Source organism: Pezoporus flaviventris, unplaced genomic scaffold (genome assembly GCF_033815535.1).
Source record: "Pezoporus flaviventris isolate CSIRO_AGI_PZ_B2104156 unplaced genomic scaffold, CSIRO_AGI_Pfla_v1 ptg000015l, whole genome shotgun sequence".
Taxonomy (NCBI): domain Eukaryota; kingdom Metazoa; phylum Chordata; class Aves; order Psittaciformes; family Psittacidae; genus Pezoporus; species Pezoporus flaviventris.
Genome location: NW_026892563.1, coordinates 13,967,728 through 13,990,551, shown reverse-complemented (window position 1 = coordinate 13,990,551; position 22,824 = coordinate 13,967,728). Strand labels below are relative to the sequence as shown.

Sequence of the window (22,824 nt, the reverse complement as noted above, 5' to 3'; positions counted from 1 at the left end):
CAAGGAGGGAAGATCAGCAGCCTACCAGTCACCAGGAAAGATGAAAAAGCAGCTGACTTGGCTTCAAGATGGGGAAGAAAACCAGACTTCCTGAACAGCTACAGCACAGGTTAAATAAGGCTTTAGTCTGTAGGCTTATTCTGTAAAAACACTTCAAATTCATTCAAGTTCCTTACCTCCCATATAAAAGCTAAGGGGAATGTGAAACTGAAGACAGCTTTCCATGTTAACAGTTTGAGATTCAGCATCACTGAACACATTAGTTGTGTGCTGCTGCTGGTCAATGGATTTTCAGTTGCTTTAACAACTACAAAATACAGACAGCTATGGAACACAGTCTTTCTTTTATTAATAACAGATCACATTAGAACTTTGAAAAGAGTGAAATTAAAAGGTGTATTAAAACATACCCACTCTATGCAATCTATTTTCTTCAGTAGAAAAAAAAGCATACAACAGCTAGAAATACTATATACACAGTATATCAGTCTAGTCATCAGCCCCTCCAAACATGCAAATTGGTATCACGGTGTTAGAATACACCATCCAGTCAGAGTCCGGTATGAATTTTAGCTTTGACTTTTTCATCTAAGACAAACCACTAAGCACCTAGTTCAGCTTACTGATCTTAAAATACATACAGGGTGGTACTGTATATGAAGATACCAGTGTTAAGCTTTTATTTCTGCTTCATATTTTAGGAATCCTGCCATGTTAGTATGTATGTCTGATCAGTTCTAAGTACATGGAAATCTACAATCAATGTCTCCATTGAACAGAGTACCTTCTGACACAAACAAACATGGTTAGCTCTATCTTAAGTAGCCCTTTCCTCATCTCTAGCATTTATTTCAAGTGGATTTGTGTTGTGTTTATTTTATGCTGGAGGCTTTCAGCCCAAAATATAGATCACTGCAATAAACCAGTAATCTACATCATCCTGGTTTTGGGTTGTGTTGGTTCTTTTTCCTCAAAAAAAAAAAAAAAAAAAAGGCAGAATGTTAGCTCTTAAATTAGTTTGGCACATGAAAAAAAAAAAAAAAAAGCATGGGGAAACCCACAAGTTGCATCCTTCTCTCACAACATCCTTGGGAGAGGAATGTCAATATACAGACAGGCAGGCACACACAGAATGACTGATACAGACCACAGTACGGCAGACTCCGGCTCTTAGCCTTACATCCAGTCTTAGTCCATGTGTGCTCTCACTTGCACACTCAAACACGAGTGGGTTCTGCTGGTTCCACCTCAGTCCATCAGCTGACATGCTGACGTGTGGGTCAGTGCACAACTGGAGAAGGCCCTCGCATCAAGGTCCAGCAACCTTCTTGCACCAGGTAGAAAGGTAGCAAGTTCTGTCCCTTTTGTTTAAGTCTCACTTAACAACACAGTAACTGAACTACTACTGCCCTGCTGAGCAAGCTGTAGCAGGGTCTGACATGTGGGTCTTTGCATGTCAGCGTATGCCCCATGCTTCAGAAGAACCTCAACTGTTTTTGTGTGCCCTCCTCGTGCAGCCAGATGAAGAGCTGTCAACCCTTCACTGTCAGAAACACTGATATTTTCTGAACTGACAAGTTCCTCTACTACTTCAGAGTGCCCGTTTTCTGCAGCAAGATGTAATGCTGTCCTATTTAAAGGGCCCCTGGCTAGAACACTGGCCCTTTCATCTACTAGCAGCTTTGTCGTTGCTAAATGGCCACTGCGAGATGCCAAGTGCAGTGCGGTGTATCCTTCCGCTGTTGCTGCCTCAATGTCTGCACCATGTTTAAGGAGCAGCCTCGATGTGCTTGTGTGGCCAGTTTCAGCAGCAATGTGGAGAGCAGTCTGCAAGAGCCCATTCCGTATGTTGACATCCGACTCCAGGTCTATAAGAAGGCGAGCGACACGGTAGTGTCCTCGTTGAGCAGCTAAGTGTAGTGAGGTCCTTCCATCCACAGTCTGCACATTCACGTTTGCACCCCGCTGTTTGGCCAGAAGCTTTACAATGGGGAGATGACCTTGCCAGGCAGCATAGTGCAGTGGCACCCAGTCATCCTTTCCTTTGATGTTCACGTTAACACCTCTTCGCAGCAGGATCCGCACAATATTCTCTTGACCATATTGACAGGCTATATGGATGGGGGCTCTGCCTTCAAAATCTACCTCATTTAAGGATGCATTCTTATCAAGCAGCATTTTGGTGCTGAAATCATCCCCATTTTGGGCAGCAAAGTGAAGAGCAGTCCACTGATCCTCATCTTTGGCATTAACATTGATTTTCCTAGCCATAATCAGCTCCACAATGCTTTTAAATTTCTTCTCAATGGCTATGTGAAGAGGGGTGGATCCCTTCTTGTTGGTAAGGTTAGGATTAGCATTGTACAGGAGGAGCCATTTGACACATTCTTCTTGACCAGCTTCAACAGCCAAGTGCAAAAGACTGGAGTTCCCATCTAAAACAATATCAACATCTTGAGGCTGGAGGATCTTCATTAGCTTGCTGGTATCTCCAGATAAAATGGCCTCTGTTAGCTTCCTCTTCTGGATGTCTGTAGTACCAATATCTGGATGGAAACAAGGAAGACATTTTTTACAATGAGGATGGCAAGATGCTTGAACAGTTTGCCCAGAGAGGTGGTAGATGCTCTATAACCCCAGAAACACTCAAGATCAGGTTGACAAGGCTACTGAGCAACCTGATCTAGCTGAAGATGTGCCTGCTCACTGCAGGTAGGTCGGACTAGATGACCTTTAAAGATGAGCTTTGGGTTGCCTTCCAACCCAAACTACTCCATGAAAAAGACACCATCAATTCTGACAGCCATCAAATCTTACTTCCCTATAGCTAACATATCTGGTGGCTTCAGAAATTACTTCACTGCAAAGAAAGCCCCCTCCCACAGTAGTTCTAAAACAATTTCAGGTCAGATTTAGAGCCCTGCTTACTTTTATTCTGTTTCTTGTGGAATGAAGACCCAAGGATGCTGTGGTTGATCTCCCTGCACTAATCATTGTGCACTCAATGCAATCATTGTTTGCCTAACTGGAAAACAGGTAACTGGATTTTGCAGCACTGGACTGAGAAGGGAGGGGCCTGTGTGCATCAGTGGGGGTCTTTATTACAATGTTGATAGGGGCTGCTGAGAACACGGGTTGAGTCTTCTTCAAAAAAGTGCTCAGACTTGGGCTTATATACGTAACTGAAAAACCCCACAAACTCAGCTGACCTGATGGGGCACTGGCTTTAGTCCCACTTCCAGGGGGATGCCGGACTAGGTGACCTCCCTTCCAACCAGCCTTTACATGACTGATTCTGTAATTGCTTTGATGGGAACTCAGGTCACTTCTTTTCAAAAGTAAGTGAGATTTATTATTTGTCTTTAGATCACGTTTGGGAACCACCTCATTCTTTTTTTCTGTTAAATAACTACCTCCAGTAAACAAATCTGCAGTGCTGACTAGAGAAAGCAAGACTAACAGTGATTGCCAGAATGCTATTCTTTATTATGACTACTCTCCAATCCAAAGACTCCCATGCCCCAGTCCAAACAACTACAAAGAAAAGCTTGACCATTACCTGAACTCTCCCTTTCAAAGGAAAGGGAAAGGGAGCCTCTGGATGAAAAAGCTGAATCTACGGATGAAACTCCTGAAAGCCGCTTGTCACTGGAGGCAAGTTTGGACTCTGAACAGCTACGGCTGAGATCCTCAGGGCCTTCCATAGTCTGTGAAATCCCCGAATCCAGCTGGGACAACAACTCTGACAGACTGTAATCCTTAACTAGTGGTAGATCAGGTTCCTGTTTTGTCTTGGATAATGCAGAAATCCCCTTCAAGAGAAGCAAACAAGCATTTTAGAAAGGTCAGTAAAGAACACTAAGCATGAGGCCCCATAGGAAGAAATATGTTTGTTAGTTTGCAGGCAGCCTTTAAGCACTGTCATATTGCATGAAACCTCTGAGTAAGGTAACTGAAAATTCTCAGATGCAGTAGGGCAGCTTTCATCAGTGCTCAGACAGCCACTAGAGCCACATATCTCTTGTCTACAGTGTCATACCCACATAGTTCCAGCCTTTACTTTCTAACTTTCCTGCTCTCCCTCAGTTCCGCCCTGAGGTTTTCCTGAGCTGGTCCATGCATCTGCTGTCACGTTTGCATTTCAGTCCTTCACCAAGAAGGACCACTTCTATCATGCAGGAAAGTGCTCAAAAGCAGCAAAGAGAAGGTTGCTTGGGAAGTTTCAGGTCACAGAGGAACCTGCTTGCAACAAAACCTAGTGTGCTTGAACAAGGGGCAGAAAGAGAAAAATACCTCAGGCTGCTGCTCTGGGGAATTCTTGGTGTCCAGGTCCTGAGTTATCATCTCTTTCGTTTCATCTTCTGGTTTTTCACAAAGAGCCTCTGTTTCTGAAGTGATTTCTTTGAAGAAAGCAAGAGAGTTTGGTTGGTTTGTTTTTAAATAGGAAACTTCCCTGAGATGCCCTGCTGCCTTTCTTTATTATTAAAGCTTAACAACTCTAATTCCAGTTTTGGCTATTCCATCCAGCAGCTCATCAATAGGTACAAGTGCGTACCTAAGCAAGGGGCTGACTGAACAACTCCTCTTCATATTCAGACCAGACTGATGTTACATGGTGGTTACACTGCAGGACTGAAATGGGAGCCAGTCTACAACCAGCAGATGTAGAAACATGTATTTAAAAAGATGGAATGCATCCTCCCTTCAGTCTCCGTATCTTGTTTGGGCAAGAGGAGAGAGAGGAAGCAAATCTCTCCCATTAATGCTACCTAATAGCACTTGGAGATAGCACTTGCTACATCCTTGTGCGCATCTGAATTCATAGCAGGTGCTCTGGGCAAGTTCAAGCTTTTCACCAGAGCTGCCTTTTGTTGGCAGAAAAATGAATGTACAAATTGTTTTGTTACAAGAAAACAGTTCAGTTTCTCAGTACACAATGGTACATTTCAAGAGGCAGGGTCTTTGAATGCTTTGTATGGTGAAGATCACACTAGCTCCTGTGCTCTGATACACACAGAAATGTACATAATTTCTGGATCAGTACAGGTCTTATTCCTCCTGAGTTTACATAACCCCATCATGGTCAGACTTGTCCCCACGTAATCCCTTTCTCCACAAACGAGTAAGTGGCCTGTATCATTGTCTCTACCATACAATGTGCTCTATTTATTGTCACAGAGGTTCACAGCATTTACCCCAAGGATTAAGAGTCCTGAGTAATAACATGACTCATAGAAGAATGGGCAGCCAAGTTACAAGGAAATCTTACCTTTAAAAGTTGGCCGTTCACCAGGATCATCTTGCCAACATTTTTGCATCAGTTTGATCAAGTTATTACATGAATGAGGTCTGGATTTGGAAACTGCAGGTAGCTCTGGGCGGTGGCCTTTAACTACTTTTACCATAATATGTAAAATGTTGTTTTCCTCTGTAAAGCAAGAGCGCACCAAGTAAGATCTCCCAGCCAAAGGTGTGATTTCTCTTTTGTCTAACAGCACTAACAGTGTATTAGGCTGAGATTTTGTCTTCATAATTTTTTCTAGATTTAGACAGCCTTCTTTTATCAACCTGGAACAAGAAGTTGGTCTTAATTCTCCCACAACACATTCATCAATGTGTTAGCACCTACTTCCCATGTATCAGTTAAACACAACTGTCAGTGAACAATCCTTCTTTTTCCACCATTAAAAAAAACAACAAAAAAAACTGAACCAAAGAAAAATAATCCAGCAGTTCTCTGCTGCCTCTTTGGATTTCCCTTTCTACTGTAAGAATACTGAACCACAGCTTTTGTTTAGACCGGGTACCTGAACTTTTCATAAAGGTGAAGAACAACACAAATCAAGCAGTGCAGTATTGTGGCTCCTGACTCTGAAGTCAACCACTGGGCTAAATGGGATGTCTCACTTGGGTAAAAAAATTAATAGTAGACTAGAACATGTTCAAACATGTTTGCTATACATAGGCTAGTCATGCACACAGGAAAAGTCATAAAGAATAAAGAGCTGCCTGTTGATCAGTGCATTTATTGTGGGGTGGAACAAGGCTCATTCTCACAGACAGCTTTTTATTTTTTTTTAAAGAACAAATCTGTACCCGCAATCTACAAATAAACTACAGAACCTCTGTGCAGAGAGGCTGTTTCTGAAAACAGCACAGTGCCTGCCAGCTGGCTTTCTCTGTGCTATTCCTCGTTGGCCACAAACATGTCAGAAGTCTGCAGAGGCCACACACTAATCTGGATCCATACAGCAAACTCCAGCAGAAGCAGAAAGATGCAGACAAGGGCCTCTGCAGCAATGTGGGTTCTGCTTTCACAGTGCAGGACAAAGGAGGACTTACATGTGTGATCAGAATTTGAGAACTTAAAAATGGCTACCGCACACCACTGTAGGAATTTGGAGGACATGTTTATAATCTGGGGTTGGTGGGGCAGGAAGTGTACTGATCAGTGGAGAAAACTAAAAAATTCCAACACAACCCACAATATACCAAACTTACCTGCAAAAGGCTTCTTCTGAGTCAGAACTCCCCAAACCACAATGGAAAAGCTACAAAACCAAATAAATTTTAAAAAAATTATTTCTAGAAAAGCTTAAAAAAAATCCTCCAACAAAAAAGCCAAAATGCTAAAAAGCTCACAGAAGTATGATTTACTTTCCCAAGTTCTCTTTTCATTGTCCTTCACTTCTGCATCTGATTCATCTGGTGACCTCATACTGCAAGATGCAGGCAAGAATATGATTTGAAAGTCTACTTTTTTGCAGGAGGAACCTGAGGCAGCAAACACAAGAGACTTGCTGGAGGCTGCCAGGCTGTTCTTGGTAACATTTACCAACTACTCCACATCAAAACTGACAAAATCAGAGAGCAGCAAAGCATTGCTGTGGATTTTACTTAATACGTCTACCCTGTAAAGCTACTTTAAAGAAATGCATTCCATTTAGAATATGACATATCTCTTAATCTGCAGCTATGATTTCTTTTTCCTAGTAACATTACCGTGAAAGAAGAATCAAAGACTGAGTGATGAAATCCACTGAAGATAACCAAGAATTTTGTCACAGACTCAAAAAGTAGGTCAGGATGTACCTTTTGATGGGGAAATTAAAGGTGGGCAGAGGGCCTCCCATGGCAGCTACTAATAAATGTTACTTGGAATAATAATGCTCAAGACCCAGGATCAGCTGCAGTTTGTTGAAAGGCCTCTACCCTATTAAGACTTTGCAAGAAGCACAGCAAATGTAACCCTTTGCAAGGTAAGGCTAAAACTACATTTAGGGGTTTCATGTTTAATTAGGTTTTATAACCAGAAAAAGAGGTCTCATTTTACAGTATTACTTTAAGTGGTTTTAAGTGTTTTCACAGTTAACTGACCTGTACACATCATGTTTGGTGTCAAAACACCTGTTTTTCTCCTTGATGCGCTCTGGGGGAAGGTATGCAATTGTGCCACACAAGCCATCCATGCTGATGTCATGGGAATGGGACAAGCCATTGCACTTTGCAAGTCCAAAGTCAGAAATCTGCAAAAAATGGAGGAAGAAGGGATGAGAAGTGCATGCCACCATCAGACTTCAGAGGCATTAACAATTTTCTGTAAAGAGAGACAGATGTAACAGGATCATGCAGAAGTACTAAGCCAAGAGAACACAGAATGGTTTGGTACGGAAGGGACCTTAAAGATCATCCAGTTCCAAGCCCTTGCCATGGGCAGGGACACTGTCCACTACACCAGGTTACTCAAAGCCCTGTCCAACCTGGCCTTGAGCACTCTGGAACATCTCTGGAAGCATTACGCTATGGTAGTCTTTTCTTTATGGTTAAACAGCTAGCAGTTTGTTGCAAGCAGCAGCATGTTACACAGCAAACACAACAAACAGTCAAGACAATTTACTGTAATTTAGAACTAGTCAAATTTAGCTAGTGCAAAGTACTTTAATGTAATTATTGGTGCTGCAACCCCCTTTCCCTATGTAATCTCACATTGCACACTATGTGTAAGTGTTCTGAGCACCTGTTTTCAAACCATGAGCTCTCCAATGGGTGCCAGAGAATTGCTCTTTCAGATTCCACTGTTACACTGACCATGCCAACAAGGACTAGCCCAACACCAGAGGCATCAAGTGTTAAAAATCCCAAAACACACACACCAAAAACCCACACAGGGTATTTTTCTTTTTGGCAACCAGGAGATATGGCAAGTTGGTGCAGTGACGCAGTGAACAACACAGCTGAAATGAACAAAACAAGTGACAGCAAGTTTATAAAAAGGACACACCTCTACTTTAATTTCAAGTGTCAAACAAATATGCATTCATTTGCTCTCAGAAGCATACCAATCATCAAGCAAACAGACAGGCAAAGAATTTCCTTTGTCTTCCTTATTTCCCACTGGACAAAAATGTCTATTATGCTAAGTGGAAATCTCAAGAAAAGTCAAGTCTTGTTGAACCACTCATCCCACTGATTTTTGTGTACATGTTAGATTAGATTTCTCCCTTCCCCCTGCCTTAGACATTATTTTATCTAATACTCAGGTTTTTCATTTATTCATTCCCCTTTTGATCTTCACTGCTTCTCCTTTGAGAAAGTTCACCCTCAAAACAGCAAGCATAATTAAAAAAAAAAGTTGTTTTTTTTTCACTAGGCTCCAACTGTATCCTGTCAGAAGTTTCTGTCTAAAGATAACCACAAAGCCAGTCGTAACACGCATCCATTACTGGAAAGGGAGAAAATTGCTGCCAGGTTTGGCCTCCTGGAGAACAGACAGGCCACACAGCCATTGGTCTTCAAACGCTAGGAATCTCCCTTTGCCATAAAACAAACAAAGCAACCCACATGGCTTCAGGAGGAACTTCTCCCAGGGGCAGAGAGCTCAACAGAGGCATTCTCAGGGGCTGTAGGACTCCTGTACCCTTGCACACAGGTATACCCAACCTGTTGTCCAATCCTTAAAGTGGGAATTACTTGAGAAGAAAAACGTTGGGGGGGGGGGGGGGGGGAAGAAACAAGAAAAGCCCTCTGGAGGAACAGTTTCTCATGCTTGTAGGTTTACACTCTCAGAGCAGGGCTGCTGGCCTCCTCCACAAGCCAAGCACTGGAGTCCAGGAAAGCAGTAAGTAATCAAGAAACCCAGGTTTGCAAGCTGGATCACCCTGGGAAGAGCTGAACCCATTGCCCCAGGAAGTACTGCATGAGTTTGGGGCACTTAGTGCTCCACTAGAGAACAAAAGCACAACCCCAATCACACAAGCCCGTGGTGTCAGGTTAATAAATGAACCGACTACTGCAAGTCTGAACAGATCCGACTTGGAGGCGCACTGCTATCCTTTGATTAACATGAAGCAGAGACTTGTATACACCTCAAGAAATCCATATGGCATAATTAAAGTAAAACACCTTCCTCTTTGTCTAAACAACACCGGCTTTCCTACTGTGTAAGTTAAGAACTAAAGATGAAATACAGACAGCACAGCGACACTCCTGCATTAAGAGCTACCAGCTGTGTTGCATGAATCTAAGGCTAGGGCTAAGACAGGCAGCTAAGCACACTGGATCGAACAGTCTCAGCCTACAGGCCAAGAAATAGCTAAGGTACATAGTATACCTCCCCCTTCCCCTATGCTAGCAAGGGCTTTACCTTATGAACTTACCCCTACCTACCGTGAAGGACTAGCTTTTATACCTGTTACTAGGAAATACATCTTTAGAACAGAGCTTCAATATAAAATTCTGCAGAAAGTACTGGAAATTGAAGAACTGTTCTCTTCCAGCCTGCCACAAAATAGTGAGATTCTGCAGGCAATTTTTGTGCCTTTTGTTAGATCCTTTAGGGTGAATTTTCCACACTGCATGTGGAAAATATACTTAGTCATGCAATTTCTTTAAACATCAGTGGGAACTGTGCAGTGGGTGGAAAACACAGCCCTATAACTTACCTATTTTGCCTTTAAATTGTTTGCCAGGTACCTAGTTCTGCAACACGAGGCACACTTGCTGGTGAAGATAGTGAGAGTGGAGCACCCCTTCCCACTTCTTCCTCCACATCCCCACTAGCCTTTGCAGCCCACCCTGGGATCTGCCCTGCTCCACGATCCAACAGGACCTGTAATCTCACTCCTCACATCAGTTATTTCAGGTGGATCCCATCATGCTTCAAAAGCATACCTAGTATCAGTAGGGTTAAGAGGAGACATGGAGGCGACAGACTTCTTCATGCAAAACACGCGGTGAAGAAGTAGGAAGAAGAGAAAAAGCATTGGCCAATGCCCACGCAGACAGTGGGATTGTTCGTGTTCAGACAGCTTGCTTGGTCTCTGCTCTTTACAGGTCTGCATGAGAACAAACACGTGAGCAGCGACTGGGGAGGGGAGCTGTACGTGCTTCCCTGCCCACTTCCTAGCAACTCTTACTTTACTGAGAGATTCGAAGATCTCAAGATTATTTTTTTTCTTTCCTTTTTTAGCTGTGTTTGTTTCAGTTGAGCACACTGTGAACACAGGCTGTTCTCTGCTTCTGACATTCGTGGACCTTTGCATTCCAGTTTTTAAAAACCACAAAATTTTAGGTGCTTTGAGTTTGTCAAGTTATTCTTTGAAAATTTTTTTGTGTTTTGTTTTTTTTTTTTTTTAACTAGTATATATGCTCATGTAGCTATAATGGTTACTAAAGTCAGCTATTCCCAAATACTGTAGGGATCTAGGAACAAAATCAGTGCTTGAAAGTGCTTTCACTGCTGACTCCTGACAGGCCACCCTAAAGCATGCACTTATCATCTGATGCTGCAAAGAAGATTGAAGAACCCACTGCAATGGACTTGGGGACAGAGTTCACCAAAAGGTCTTCTCCACCAAATAGGTAACAAAGCCATCAGATTAATTTTTAATCACTGCTGGCATATCCAGTATTTGTCTCTGTGCAAAGTCTCTGCACGCTTGGATACTGAGAATGCCGCCACACTTGTCTACAGGGTTTAGTGTTAGGAGCAGGTTGTGTGTTTTTCTGGGGGTAGGCGAGGCAGGCTGGTTGTTTCAATTCTGATCTTTAAGAAATACCAAAAATTTTAAGAAACTTACATGGGTCACAGACCTGGACTACTAAAAATGAGGAAAAAATATGAATTCTGAGTGTAGACAAAATAAGCATCTGTACTTCAAACAGATTTCTTTACTTCAGTGTTTATGAACACACTTCAGTTAGCTACTAAAAGAAGTCTTCCTGAAACAGACTGTATTTCCACCCTTTCCCAACCTGCCCTGAGACCTTAACTCTCAAAACCTGTTTCAGGTGTGACATTGGTACTGCTCTCTTCAGAAGCAGTAGGAGCCAAAGCCATGGTCAAGCATCCACTTTAACCTATCATAAATCTGCATTGCCATAACAGGAATGGTATCGTTCCCTCCCCTGTGCCACCACAATTAGATCAATTAAGGAACCGATCAAGGTGAAAACCAGCTTTGTTGGTTGGGATTAAAGAGCCAGTTAACAACAGCCCTACACAGAAACCTTGATCAGGAGGGGTGGGAAAGAGGCAGAAGGGACACACAAAACAAAAAAGCCTCTTCTCATTTCTAATCACAGGAGAGCATTACCGCTGATAAAGTGGCTGTGTTAACTACCTTAGCTAGTATAATAAGGAGAGACAACCTCTCCTCACCAGCCTGGCCTCTGGGTATTACTCTGACCTACAGTTAACAACCTACATTAAGCAGCTTTCTGAAAAACAAATCTGCCATTTGATTAGGCTGCTTCTAACTCCACACTCAGAAACTTTGCAGCCCCTTCTTCAGCTGAAGCAAATAAAGGCAAAGACCATAGAGGCAACCTGTCCAAGTTAAGCAAGACCATCAGCACAGCACAACATGCGGCAAACCTCACACTGGTTTAAAATTGAGTGCTGGAATTATGGGAAATAAAAGGAACTACAGTGAGCTTAAAGCAGTGCACAGCTGAGACCAGCTCATCCCACTCCAAGTTCTTAAAATCTGGGATATTAAAAATAACTGGCTGGATTTGCCTCTGTGTATGCATGTACCCACACATGCAGACATGTGCATGTGTGCGTGTGTTTATATATATGTATATACACACACACACATATATATGACAAGATGAGGAGATGCAAAGCACAGGATGTATAGTAAGAGAAACAAGAACTTACAAATAACACTTCTGCCCAAACATCTTAAGTTGCAAGTTGATTTAATTTTAAATACCTGAATAAAAAGTAACACTCTTAACCACAGGACACTGAAGATAAGAAACCTGGGAAGCAGCAACAGAGATAGCATGAGGGCATGACAGCAACAAGTTAGGGTATGAGACTGCTGCATGGTGGGTAGTGATGGTGTATTTTCCTACTGAGGGCCTCAAAGAGAGATCACGTTGGAGCAGGGAATGAGCAAACAGCCCACAAGGGTAGTGCTGGAATGTGGCACTGCTTCCCCAGCGCCAGCTCCCTGCAAGCAATTGCCACATCACAGGGAGCTCAGGGGAGACATCCAGAATGTGTACAGAGGGCAGGAGAGCTGAAGAACAAGCTCTTAAAACGTAGTCCAGTTAAGCAAAAATGAGGTGTTAGCCCATAAATACTGAAACACTGGAGAAAGGGGCAAGGAGGACCTTGCTGGTACAAACAGAAGTAACAGGTTCATATTAAGTTAAAAAAAAAAAATAAATCAGCAGACTGATCCCTGCTAGCAAAGCCTGTCAGGGTATGGAATAATCCTCCCAAGGGAAACACACTGCTTAAGGCAACCAAGATGGAGCAGGACATGGCAAGGAAGGGAGCTCCCAGCCGAGGCTGGAGCCGTCAGGAGTGAGTTCTCGCAGTACTCACAGGGGAGGAGGCATGCATGGATCCATTCTCCAAAAAACCAGCAAACCCTACCCTTGCGTTATACATATTATATATGTATATTTAAAATCACCAAAGAATCCTCCAACATGCCTTTGAAAAAGTTAGTATCTGTCTCTGATCAGTGCTCAGGCTAATCCCATCCTCTTAATTATCCTCCCAAGAACAAAATTCAGCACGCACTTATGTAATGCACACAGGAGACGGCTTTATGATATGGAAGCACCCACTTGATGATAAGTTCTGTACAGCACAACTGCGTTAGTCATCATCCTCACTTGGGGATTTTACAGTAAGCATTGTGTTTGTTAAAAGAAGAAGGGTGTGTGTCCATTTAACTAGCAATATCACACAGAAGCATTTGTAATGTGCTCCACTGGAAGACTGACCATTTCCTGGCTCCAGGGCAAACGATTTATAAAGGCCTCCCTATCTCCAAACTCTTCTTTTGCAGTGTACAGCATCTCTTCACTCACCTTAGGATTCTATTAGGGACAGTCACCTACTAAATTAACACTAACATTTAAAAAGCAAAAACACTTCAATCATCAGCTCCATTAGCCTTCCAGCAAGAAAATGCACATTAAATCAAGCTGCAGGGTCCGAAATTTAATTACAAGCTTCACATCACACAAAAAGAAGGTTTGAGGCCACATTTTTAAAGCGAAGGCACCTCACAGAATATGTACATCTCTTATTTTGCACGCAGGTTCCTATGTCTGCTTGGAGGGGTTTCCAAGGTACCTGCAAATGTAAAATACCGCTGGCTGGAAACATTAGACTATTCTTCTCTGAACTTAATGGAGAGAAGGTCCAAAGACTTTCATGTATTCGATACGCAGAGCAAGTAGCAACGGCTCAGGGATGTCAGCGGTGACCTCACTAGAAACATATTTTTTTGTACCTGCACTTGCCCCCTTGTATTGTATCACCACCCAGATATAGGCTATAAAGCAGGAAGAATACCAGACAGCATTTCAACCTCCTGAAACAGTGAGAAAAATACAGCCTTCATATCTTGGCTCATGGATGAGTCAAGAATTAGGAATTTAAGAAGTTATGCAAGCAAGCACAAACTTTATGTAAATAAATACTTAGCAAAGGTGCCTCAGCACTAATGTGTGAGAATATACTTCCAACAGTTCAGATCCTGATGTTCTGGTCATAATATCGTGGACCACCTGTAGATGCCTCCTACCTCAAAGAAAATCCTTCCAAGTACACCACTAAGGCATAGTAAAAAAGCTGAGACCTTGTCACAGGTGCAGCTTCATTACAGGCACACACCTCTTAATGGCTGCAACATTCTCATGACATTAGGGAAGACGTTTTAATTTAAGAAAACTTCATTTTTCAGTACGGTGCAGCAAGACCAAAGCCATTTTGCTAGTTTGAGGGGGACAAGAAAACAGGGAACAGATGGATGATGACACTGTCAATCTGTGACTACTCGTACTATGACTACTGAGTTGTATCAGCCAGCCAGCATGATTAATGATGCAGTTCTAAGGCTAAGAGTTTGGCCACTAACTGGGGGGGGGGGGGGGGGGGGGGGGGGGAAATCAGGAAAATGATATATTTCAGTCTCTTATCTCTCCAAAAGGAAGAATCAGAAAGCAGTCTCCTTAGACCAGCTGTCAAAACAGAACCTCCAACAGAGAAGGCAAATAGGTTTGCTAGCTTATGCTGGAAACAGTTAACAAAAATTATTTCATGCTGATACAGCAACAAAAATTTCTTTAAATTACCTCTGGCATGCATAAACAGTCAGGACAGAGATACTTCTTTACTGCAGATGCTCTGAGCAAATGAAAGAAGAGAATGAGTTGCCTCTGGGAAGGCTTCTCCAGACTCCAGCTTAAATGAGATTTGGGTATTTAGTGGTGTGTACAAAGCCAGAAGGACCTACACTGAACAAGGTTACCCCATGGGCAGCTGTGAAATGGCACAGATGATACAGATTTTCTCTCCCTGTTCTCATCTGTCTCATGACCTTATTGCAAGGAAATTTACAGCAGGACCCATTAGGCCTCAGAACCAGAGTTCACTATGCTAGCACATTCCTAAAATTTCAGGAGAGCTCTCACAAGCTCAACTCTACCTCTGTTTATGTACTGAAATGGTGCATGCATCAGGCAGACAGGTTTGGGGATTTGAGGGGCTGGGTTGGTGGGCTCTAACTCAAAAGGAATGCGGCTGGTTTCTCTCAGGCCTTTCAGACTGGCAGAAGCCATGCAAGAATATCCAAAGGTGGGTCCCTGGCACAGAGTGCCCAGTGCCTACCTTGACATGGTAGTGGGCATCAAGCAGGATGTTTGCAGGCTTGAGGTCCAGGTGGAGCAGCGGAGGGGACATGCAGTGCAAGAAGTTCATCCCCACAGCTGTCTCATGGATGATGCGGAAGCGCAATTCCCAGGGCAGAGGTTCGGAAGCCAGGAGCTTTTCCAGTGATCCCGTTTCCATGTATTCCATGACCAAGCCAACTGGCTCTTTACAGATGCCATAAACAGGAAGGATGTAGCGAAACTTTGCCATTTCCATCTTCCTCGCTTCTTCCAATAACTCCATGCGCTCCCTGGGTAGAAGAGAACAGATGGTGAAGGATGGAGTAGCTGGTTCTCCCCCCACACCAAACGTACACAAAACGTTAAGGAACTGAACACCACATTCATGACCATCACTTGGCTGAACCACACTACATCTCACCAGCCTGTACTCCAGGCATATTTCCACATTTACTAACTTTGGTTTATGCCTCTAATGGTAGGCAGCTCACAGCTACTGAACCACAGGCAAGTTGTACATTTCCAACAGTGCAAACACCCCTAGCGTAAAGCCCATCTCCCCACTTTTATGTATGCTGTGCTGTTAAGAATGAGGACAACACACATAGTGCCCAGATTTACCACTGCTGTAACTCCTTGGGCTAAAGTCATTAAGTTTTTGTGAGTCATAAAACTGTGTTAACCAGGAGAGGGCACAGACAGCATTGCTTCAGCTGCAGGCTGCCAGCATGCAGACCCAAGCCTTGGGAAGGGAATCCCTGGGACCCACCATTTAGGGGAGCAAACTGACTGCTCTAGCTAGGGAGACACAGCAAAAGCCTCCTTGTCCTCAAATCCTAGATTTGGCAGCTCCATTATTATGCTCAGTCAGCTCCAGTGGATGCCGAAAATTCCTGACACGCATTTTTTGGTGATGTAACAGGCCCAGCACCAGCATATGTCATGAGCACCCTGGATTGCTTATGTGCCATTTTAGCCTGACCTTACAGAGTGCTAAGCGTTACTCGGTCCAAGCTGCAGCCTCCCAGCTCAAGCCCCTGGCTCAAGCCCCCCTGGCTCAATTGCCATGCACTCCTTCTGCACCTCACAGATGGCTTTCAGGCTGCAACAGCCTGCAAGGATGAACTGAGTTGGAAAGAGGAAACAAGGGTCCTCTCACCAGGCTGACTGTGCTCACAACGGGGAGCCACACATGATGTGTGAAAGAACCTTTAGTCTATCTACTATAGTAGCAGCAACAATGAGTAGACCCAGAGCAGCTCTGGACCACTGGTACTGCTGCATCACTGTTGCTGCCACCCACTGATTGACAGAAGAGGACACAGGGAGGTCAGATAGGTAATGTTTTGTGAACTGACCCTCTCTTATTACACAACAGCTCTTGTAATGTACCCAAGGTGCGTACACTATTTAATGGAGAACAGTACCTGAAGCAATAGGACAAAGTTGATAAGCAGATGTGCGCTGTTGCCCCCTGCTCCATGATGCCTGGATGACCCAGAGGGCCTGTGCTGAAACACAACCTCCAAGAGACTCTCAGTGCTCCCACATGGAAGCAATTTTGGGAGCTTCATTTAGCCCATACACTCCACATTAGGAGACTTGCACAGCTCCATCCCCCTCCCCTCTGCTTTGCCTGCTTGGGAAGCACAGAGTTGATGTTTGCTCATACAAGGTTGGCAACACAGTTCCCAAACTGATGGCTGCTCCTCATCAGCTGTAGCAGCCTGCAATAACCCAGCTCAGTTAACATCTCACACCGGGGGCAAGTCTAGCCTAACAAGAAGCAGCACACCTATTTCAGAGGCAAGACCTGGATGAAAAATGGTTTAAGAGGGATGTATACACAGGGAGTTAAAAAAAAAAAAAAAAAGATAAGGGAAATCTCTATCTGTTCACCATGTTGGCTCCTGCTGCTCCCTACAGCAACTTTCTTGTGAAATAATTGCCTTTGTAGACAAGTACCCAGTTTGCTCTTTGGCACGCTGGAAGGGAGCGCCTGTGAATAATACAACCAACTCCTTGCCTCCAAGCCACATGCATAGCCAGCATAATTCACCAGGCTTAGGCGGGCTGAGCTCTGGAGTCAGGGATGTAAAATACCTGTCTGAGCCCTCCAAAGCAAGGCAAGAACCCAGCAACAGCTAAAGCCTTACAAGAACCACTAGACTCGCAGGGATGGGGTTCCAGGGCTAACAACAGCCACAGAGAGCATCACCAAAATCACAGATCTCAGCTGCTTCATTTTGCCCATGAAGAGAGAATTTCCACTTTAAACAAAACAAAAAAAGCTCCCTTTCTGCTTGAATTAGACGCAGGTAGGTGAGTAAATTAACTGACTGATTAACGGCCAAGTACCCTTTATCTAATTTGCCTGTTTAAATAAACCCCCATACAACAAGCCTTCCCAAAACCAGAGTATTTAAAATGAATAAGCTGGTATAGCCAGGGAGACAAGGCAGCTCTCTAATACAGGCTCCTGTCACCTTTAGGAAAGAGAAAAGGAAAAAAGACAAAAAGAAACAGCCAAAATACAACTGTCATTAGCCAAGTGCTGGAGTGCACTTGCATTAATCCTATTAACACAAGCAGCTCGTTAAACCAAGATCTCCTCCATCGGGCAAAGATGAAAGGTCTTTCCCTTCCCTTTTCCCTTAGCAAGGTGCTACTGGCACTCAGCACAGTCTTAGGCTTTCTCAATGCAATACACAAGTGCTAATGCTGCAACAAAGGATGGTGTAGGTATTCTTCAAGTTCACATTTAACAGATCAAAGTATGGGATGGGCAGGGTTATGCTGCTCAGCTACTCCTAGTGCTTAGACATTATTCTGCATTATCATCAAGAAACACTTCCCTCCAAAGTGGAGGAAAATAAAAGCTCCTTATGAGGTTTCTCAGTCAAGAGGCAAGGGACTAGCCTCTGCTATAACAGTGTTTCTTATTTAATACCTACACAATTAAAGAGTCAGAATTATCTTCTCTAACCAACTTGGCTCCATTCTCCTCCCCCTCCAGCACTATATCCTAACATTATGGTAATAAGAATTAAAAAAAACTTGCACACAGGACAGATGAATTCATGTAAATCATGGGGTGCATACACTTTCCCCTATAATAGTATTAGAAGACAGAGGCACACACATCAAGCGATCTAGTACTGCATCAGTATCAAACAGCATCTCTGTCAGTGAAGTTCTCAATGACAGATCAGCTGTTCTCAAAGCAATCAGGACTATTTACATGAATGGGGGACCTCTGACATCCCCGAAACATCTGTCTGCTTCCACTCAAAGTCAGACCCCGAATGGATTGGGCTGCATTCTTCAGATTCTCTTGGAGAGACAAGGGACTTATTCCTGCCCACTGCCTCACTTCCCAGGGCCAAACCCTCTTACCACAAACCCTGCCACAAGAACAGCAGGAGTTATGACTGTATCTGCATTTGTGTGTATCCAATCTTTATGCCCTAAAGATAACACTGCTAAAAAAATACAACTTTAAACTCACAAGGCGGTCCTTGCAGTTTTATATTCCCCCCACCCCAACACATTTTCTTAATGAAGGCTGAGATAGAGCAGTTCAAGTTGCACCAAAGAAACTCAAAAAGCCCTGAAAACCTATGATGTGGCCATTGCATGTACCACCTCCAGGTGCAGAGCAGCCAGCCTACTCAAACTGCTCTTCAGTGGCAAATGCACGTTACCTCTTTACAAACTATGCTGGTGGTGATGATGGGATCCACAAAATTACAATGTCTCTGCATTTTTACAGGGGCTCTTTTCTCTGCATCATGGCAGATGTTTAAGAGCATACAGTGACCTCTGCTCTGCAAGGTACACCTTTAATGACCTTCATACTGCTGATCCTCAGAGAAGAAAGTGAGTAAGAGAAGAAAAGAAAAAACATTGCATGGTCAGGGCAGAATATGTTGGGGAGGGGGGAAGTATAGAAGTTAAAACGTTCGTTCTTTCAGGTTAACACAGATCTTAGTGTTGTTCACAGATCTCTGCTGCATAACCCTGGTACAAGAGTATTACAGGTTAACGCAGACAGCTAGGCTCATCCCTACTCTTTGAGGAGCATGAGGTGGGTATTAAGTTCTATCTACACATCCAGAGACCACCAGAACAGACATTCATTCACCTTCACCACCCAAATAAATGCAGCAGCTGCTAACAGCAAGACATTTCGAAACTTCATAAATTTCTAGGTTCTGCTGCACTCCTAAATGCAGGTCCTGAAGAGGGAGGTACATGTAGGGCTTTACTCATTTTATTTTCCCAATCAAGAGGTCAGATCTTTCCACCTTCACACCCTGTCATCACCCCCACTGGCTAATGTCTCCAGTGAGGAGTCCTCTCTGGGAACTGTTACATGGTTCATACTCATTATAGTCTGCACGTTTACATTCAGCTGTAAGAAACCCACAAAGGCTTCCAGGTTGTTCTTTCTGGGCTTGCCACCTGTTTCCTCCAGACCACACTTCCATTCTGGCCAACAGGAGTAAAGAGAAGGTGCTGTGCTCCCCACTGCAAGTCCTAGATAAGAGGCTCCTCCACCTTTCTGGGTGACACACTCTTTTCTCCAGGCTTACACTGAAGCACCCAATCTTGAGAGCATCTTGAGTAGCATGCGGGAAGTGATCTCAGGAGATGGAAAGTGGGAGCAAATAAGGTGTTGGGAATACAATTTGGCTCAATCACCTGAGAGGGCTTGGGCTTGAAGATAAAAACACTTCTGACTGTATATTCGGTTTTTCTTCTGCTTGAGGCCACTTGGCTCTATGGGGTGATAATTGCCAAGTGAATTACCCAAATCTCTTACTGTCTGCAGAAATACAGTAAGAGAGACTACAGAGTATTACCCCTGCCGAGCCACTACAAATACGGTTTTAATGTGGTACCAAATAAATAAATAAGAAAAAGCCTCCATGTTTTTCAGTTAATAGTTCTGATACCACTGGTAATTCTTCTAACTGCTGCTTCACAGGGTTCCAAGAAATGGCTAGCCAAATTCATCTCCTGGATTAACTGCCTAATTACACAGGCTTGTTTCAACCTGTGAACTAAAGAGATTGTGTTTTATGTTGTCTGTGCCCCTCACCCCACCATCTGAATGACACAAGTTTCTTAGAAAGGTTTCAGGTGAGAAGTCTCTTTGGGGGCCAGTGTTACCGAGTGCTGAAAGGGGTAGAATAGCCTAAAAGCGGAAGGAAAAGCAGATACAAATTTAGCTTTATTTTGCAGAAGCAGCTGTTTCAAAGGCCAGGGACCCTCCGATTTCGAATCAAAGCTCTCCTTAAGCATCCAAAGCGCAAATTCTGCAGTAAAACCAATAAATTACTGCGTCAAGGATTGGTTTGTTAAAATTAACCAGGAGCTGCAGGAACCACATGGCCTTGAAGTTCCCAAGTTCTCAAGGCATTTTTGTTTACTCCACTGCATGTTTGTATGGTCCCTCCAATACCTGCAAGCCTTATAACCACTGGTTCTCTATCACACATCAAATATATTAATACAGAGATTTGGTAGCAATTCTCATGATTCACTATTCATATTAAAATAGGTGACAGCATCCTTTGGCTCAGACTGAAAATTAACATTTAACTAAATTTCTAGATGTATTTTGCAAATGAAAAGTATAACAAATGTTGTTATTTTTATGAGGTATTTTTATTTTAACTGCAAAATTAGTCAGCTACAGTACTATTTTGAGTAGGCCTCAAAAAGCATCAAGTCTGAAAAGTACTTGGAAGTTTTAATGGTAGGAAGGCTCGCAGGGTAACCCAGTAGAACACACTCTGCAACTCTGAGGCCTTTCCATTTTATTCACAGACAGCACTTACCCTGTGCATATATTCACCTTCTGCCCCTAAAAAAGGGTATTTTGCCTCATTTACTGTATTATATAAGCTATGCCTACAGCAAAGCCAACAATTCAGATGATGGGCAAGACGTCCCACTACCCTACTGATCCTGCAGAAGATGGGCTTATAAACGTTTTCAACCTTAGGCCAACTCATCTCCCTTTTCCTACAGGAACCGCAACAAATGAAACCTTTTGCGTCTGAACCAACCCACATCGCAGAAAATGAACTGCAAGATCAACTTGTGAGTTGGAAAAGATCCAGAAATTAAGGTGGAACTGCAAAAGCTCCGTGAATAGCACTTGGCCGTAATTCGCCTCCCTCTGCACAGACGCTGACCAGCTGCTAAGTGACTGCTGTCCCTTGAAACAGAAGGATGTTTCTAAAGGAGCTTCTGACAGCCACGTTCTCCTAGGAAGGGCAATCTGCACTTGGTATGCCCCCATCACACACAGACTGCGCAAGCACAGTATAGCTGGCTGTCCTCCACCATGGGCCACAACTAGTCACAGAGGGCAGGTGAGCTGGATGGGGTTCCCACTATCTTCATCTGCAATACAATACAGCTCCACACTGGACTACACAGTGAGGGCCCATCCTGGGCAGATGCAAGGAGAAGTGCTGGCCCTGAAACTGGAAAATGAATTTCCCAGCACATCTCCCTTCAGCACCTGCTCCTCAAAGACAGCATGTCCACTGCCCAACACACCCCCCCCACACACAGATCCAGCTGCTTGCCCCACTGCTAACCACCAGCCACCCACTACACAGCAGTCACAACTAATGCAAATGCAAGAGAAAGGGCTGGCTTTTCCCAAGGAAGGGAGCTCACTGGAGTGAGACACAGGAGGCTTAAGAAACCCCCGGATCCCATCCAGCAGTTTCACTCCTCCTGCGCTTCCCATTGAGGACTGCCTCTGGTGACCTTTGGAGCTGCAGCAGGCGTAACGCTTAAGCACAAGCCAACACATGCACGACCAGGGCAGGGCAAATGGCTCCGAGGGAACAGGCCAGCCCTAGACTGCAGCCGTGCGGCGGCTCTCTCCAAGCTGCTGCAAGCGGCTAAGTAACGTCGCTCGCTCTTTGCGTGAGGCCAGCCCCATTATATACAACAGAACCAAAGGTGTTGGTCCGGGCTTTGCTTAAGTGTGGCAAAGGCCACGTTTGCCTGGGGAATACTTAATTGCGCAGCTCTTTCCTGAATTTAGTCAGACCTTCATCCCCACTGCTGCTGTTGGTAAACAGAGCTGCAAGACATGCTACAGCTCCCAGGGCTGGGTCAGTTCGTCCCTTTTCCAAGCTCGCTCCCAAGATCTGTAACTCTGGGCTATACGGCTTGGGGCTCAAAAAGAAGTTGTCACACAGGCAGCCTGACCATCTTGTTTGGCCTGGGAAACATGACCACCTGGGAAGCATGATTTGTGTGCCTTGTGTGATAAAAACACAAGGGAGGGTTGTGGAAGAAGGAGCCCTTGGTCGCCCCTTGGCTGCATCTGCACATCCAGGGAGCCACGGGGCAACCAAGGGCTCCTCAATACCTGGAGATCTTCTTCCCCCCACTTCCCCGTTGTCCCCATCGCCCCTTACTTCTCATCCACATGAAGGCTGGGCGAACACTTGATGGCGAGCCATGTCTTCCAGTGGAGGTGCCGCACCTTGTACACCTGCCCGAACCCCCCCGAGCCGATCTTCTCCCAGCTGCCGAACTCGCTCTCCTCGAAGGTCTTCAGCAGTCCCATGGCCCACGGGGAGACGTTCTCCCTCGCCATGCTGCTGCTCCTCGGCCGCCGACAAACCGACCGACCGCCCGGCA

At 44.2% G+C, this 22,824-nt stretch overlaps 1 protein-coding gene across 1 annotated transcript in view; it reads right to left on the bottom strand.

Annotated features, from left to right (window-relative positions):
• Positions 1–325: 325 nt before the first annotated feature.
• RIPK4 (receptor interacting serine/threonine kinase 4) overlaps positions 326–22,824 on the bottom strand; it is an 85,348-nt gene continuing 62,849 nt past the window's right edge. The window contains exons 2-9 of the mRNA XM_061453528.1: positions 22,599–22,787; positions 15,143–15,434; positions 7,378–7,526; positions 6,502–6,551; positions 5,270–5,428; positions 4,294–4,400; positions 3,560–3,812; positions 326–2,546 (exon numbers count right to left, since the gene is read on the bottom strand). Coding sequence (XP_061309512.1) covers positions 1,369–2,546; positions 3,560–3,812; positions 4,294–4,400; positions 5,270–5,428; positions 6,502–6,551; positions 7,378–7,526; positions 15,143–15,434; positions 22,599–22,780 — 2,370 coding nt within the window. The 5' untranslated portion in view covers positions 22,781–22,787 and the 3' untranslated portion in view covers positions 326–1,368. The remainder of the gene's footprint in view (positions 2,547–3,559; positions 3,813–4,293; positions 4,401–5,269; positions 5,429–6,501; positions 6,552–7,377; positions 7,527–15,142; positions 15,435–22,598; positions 22,788–22,824) is intronic.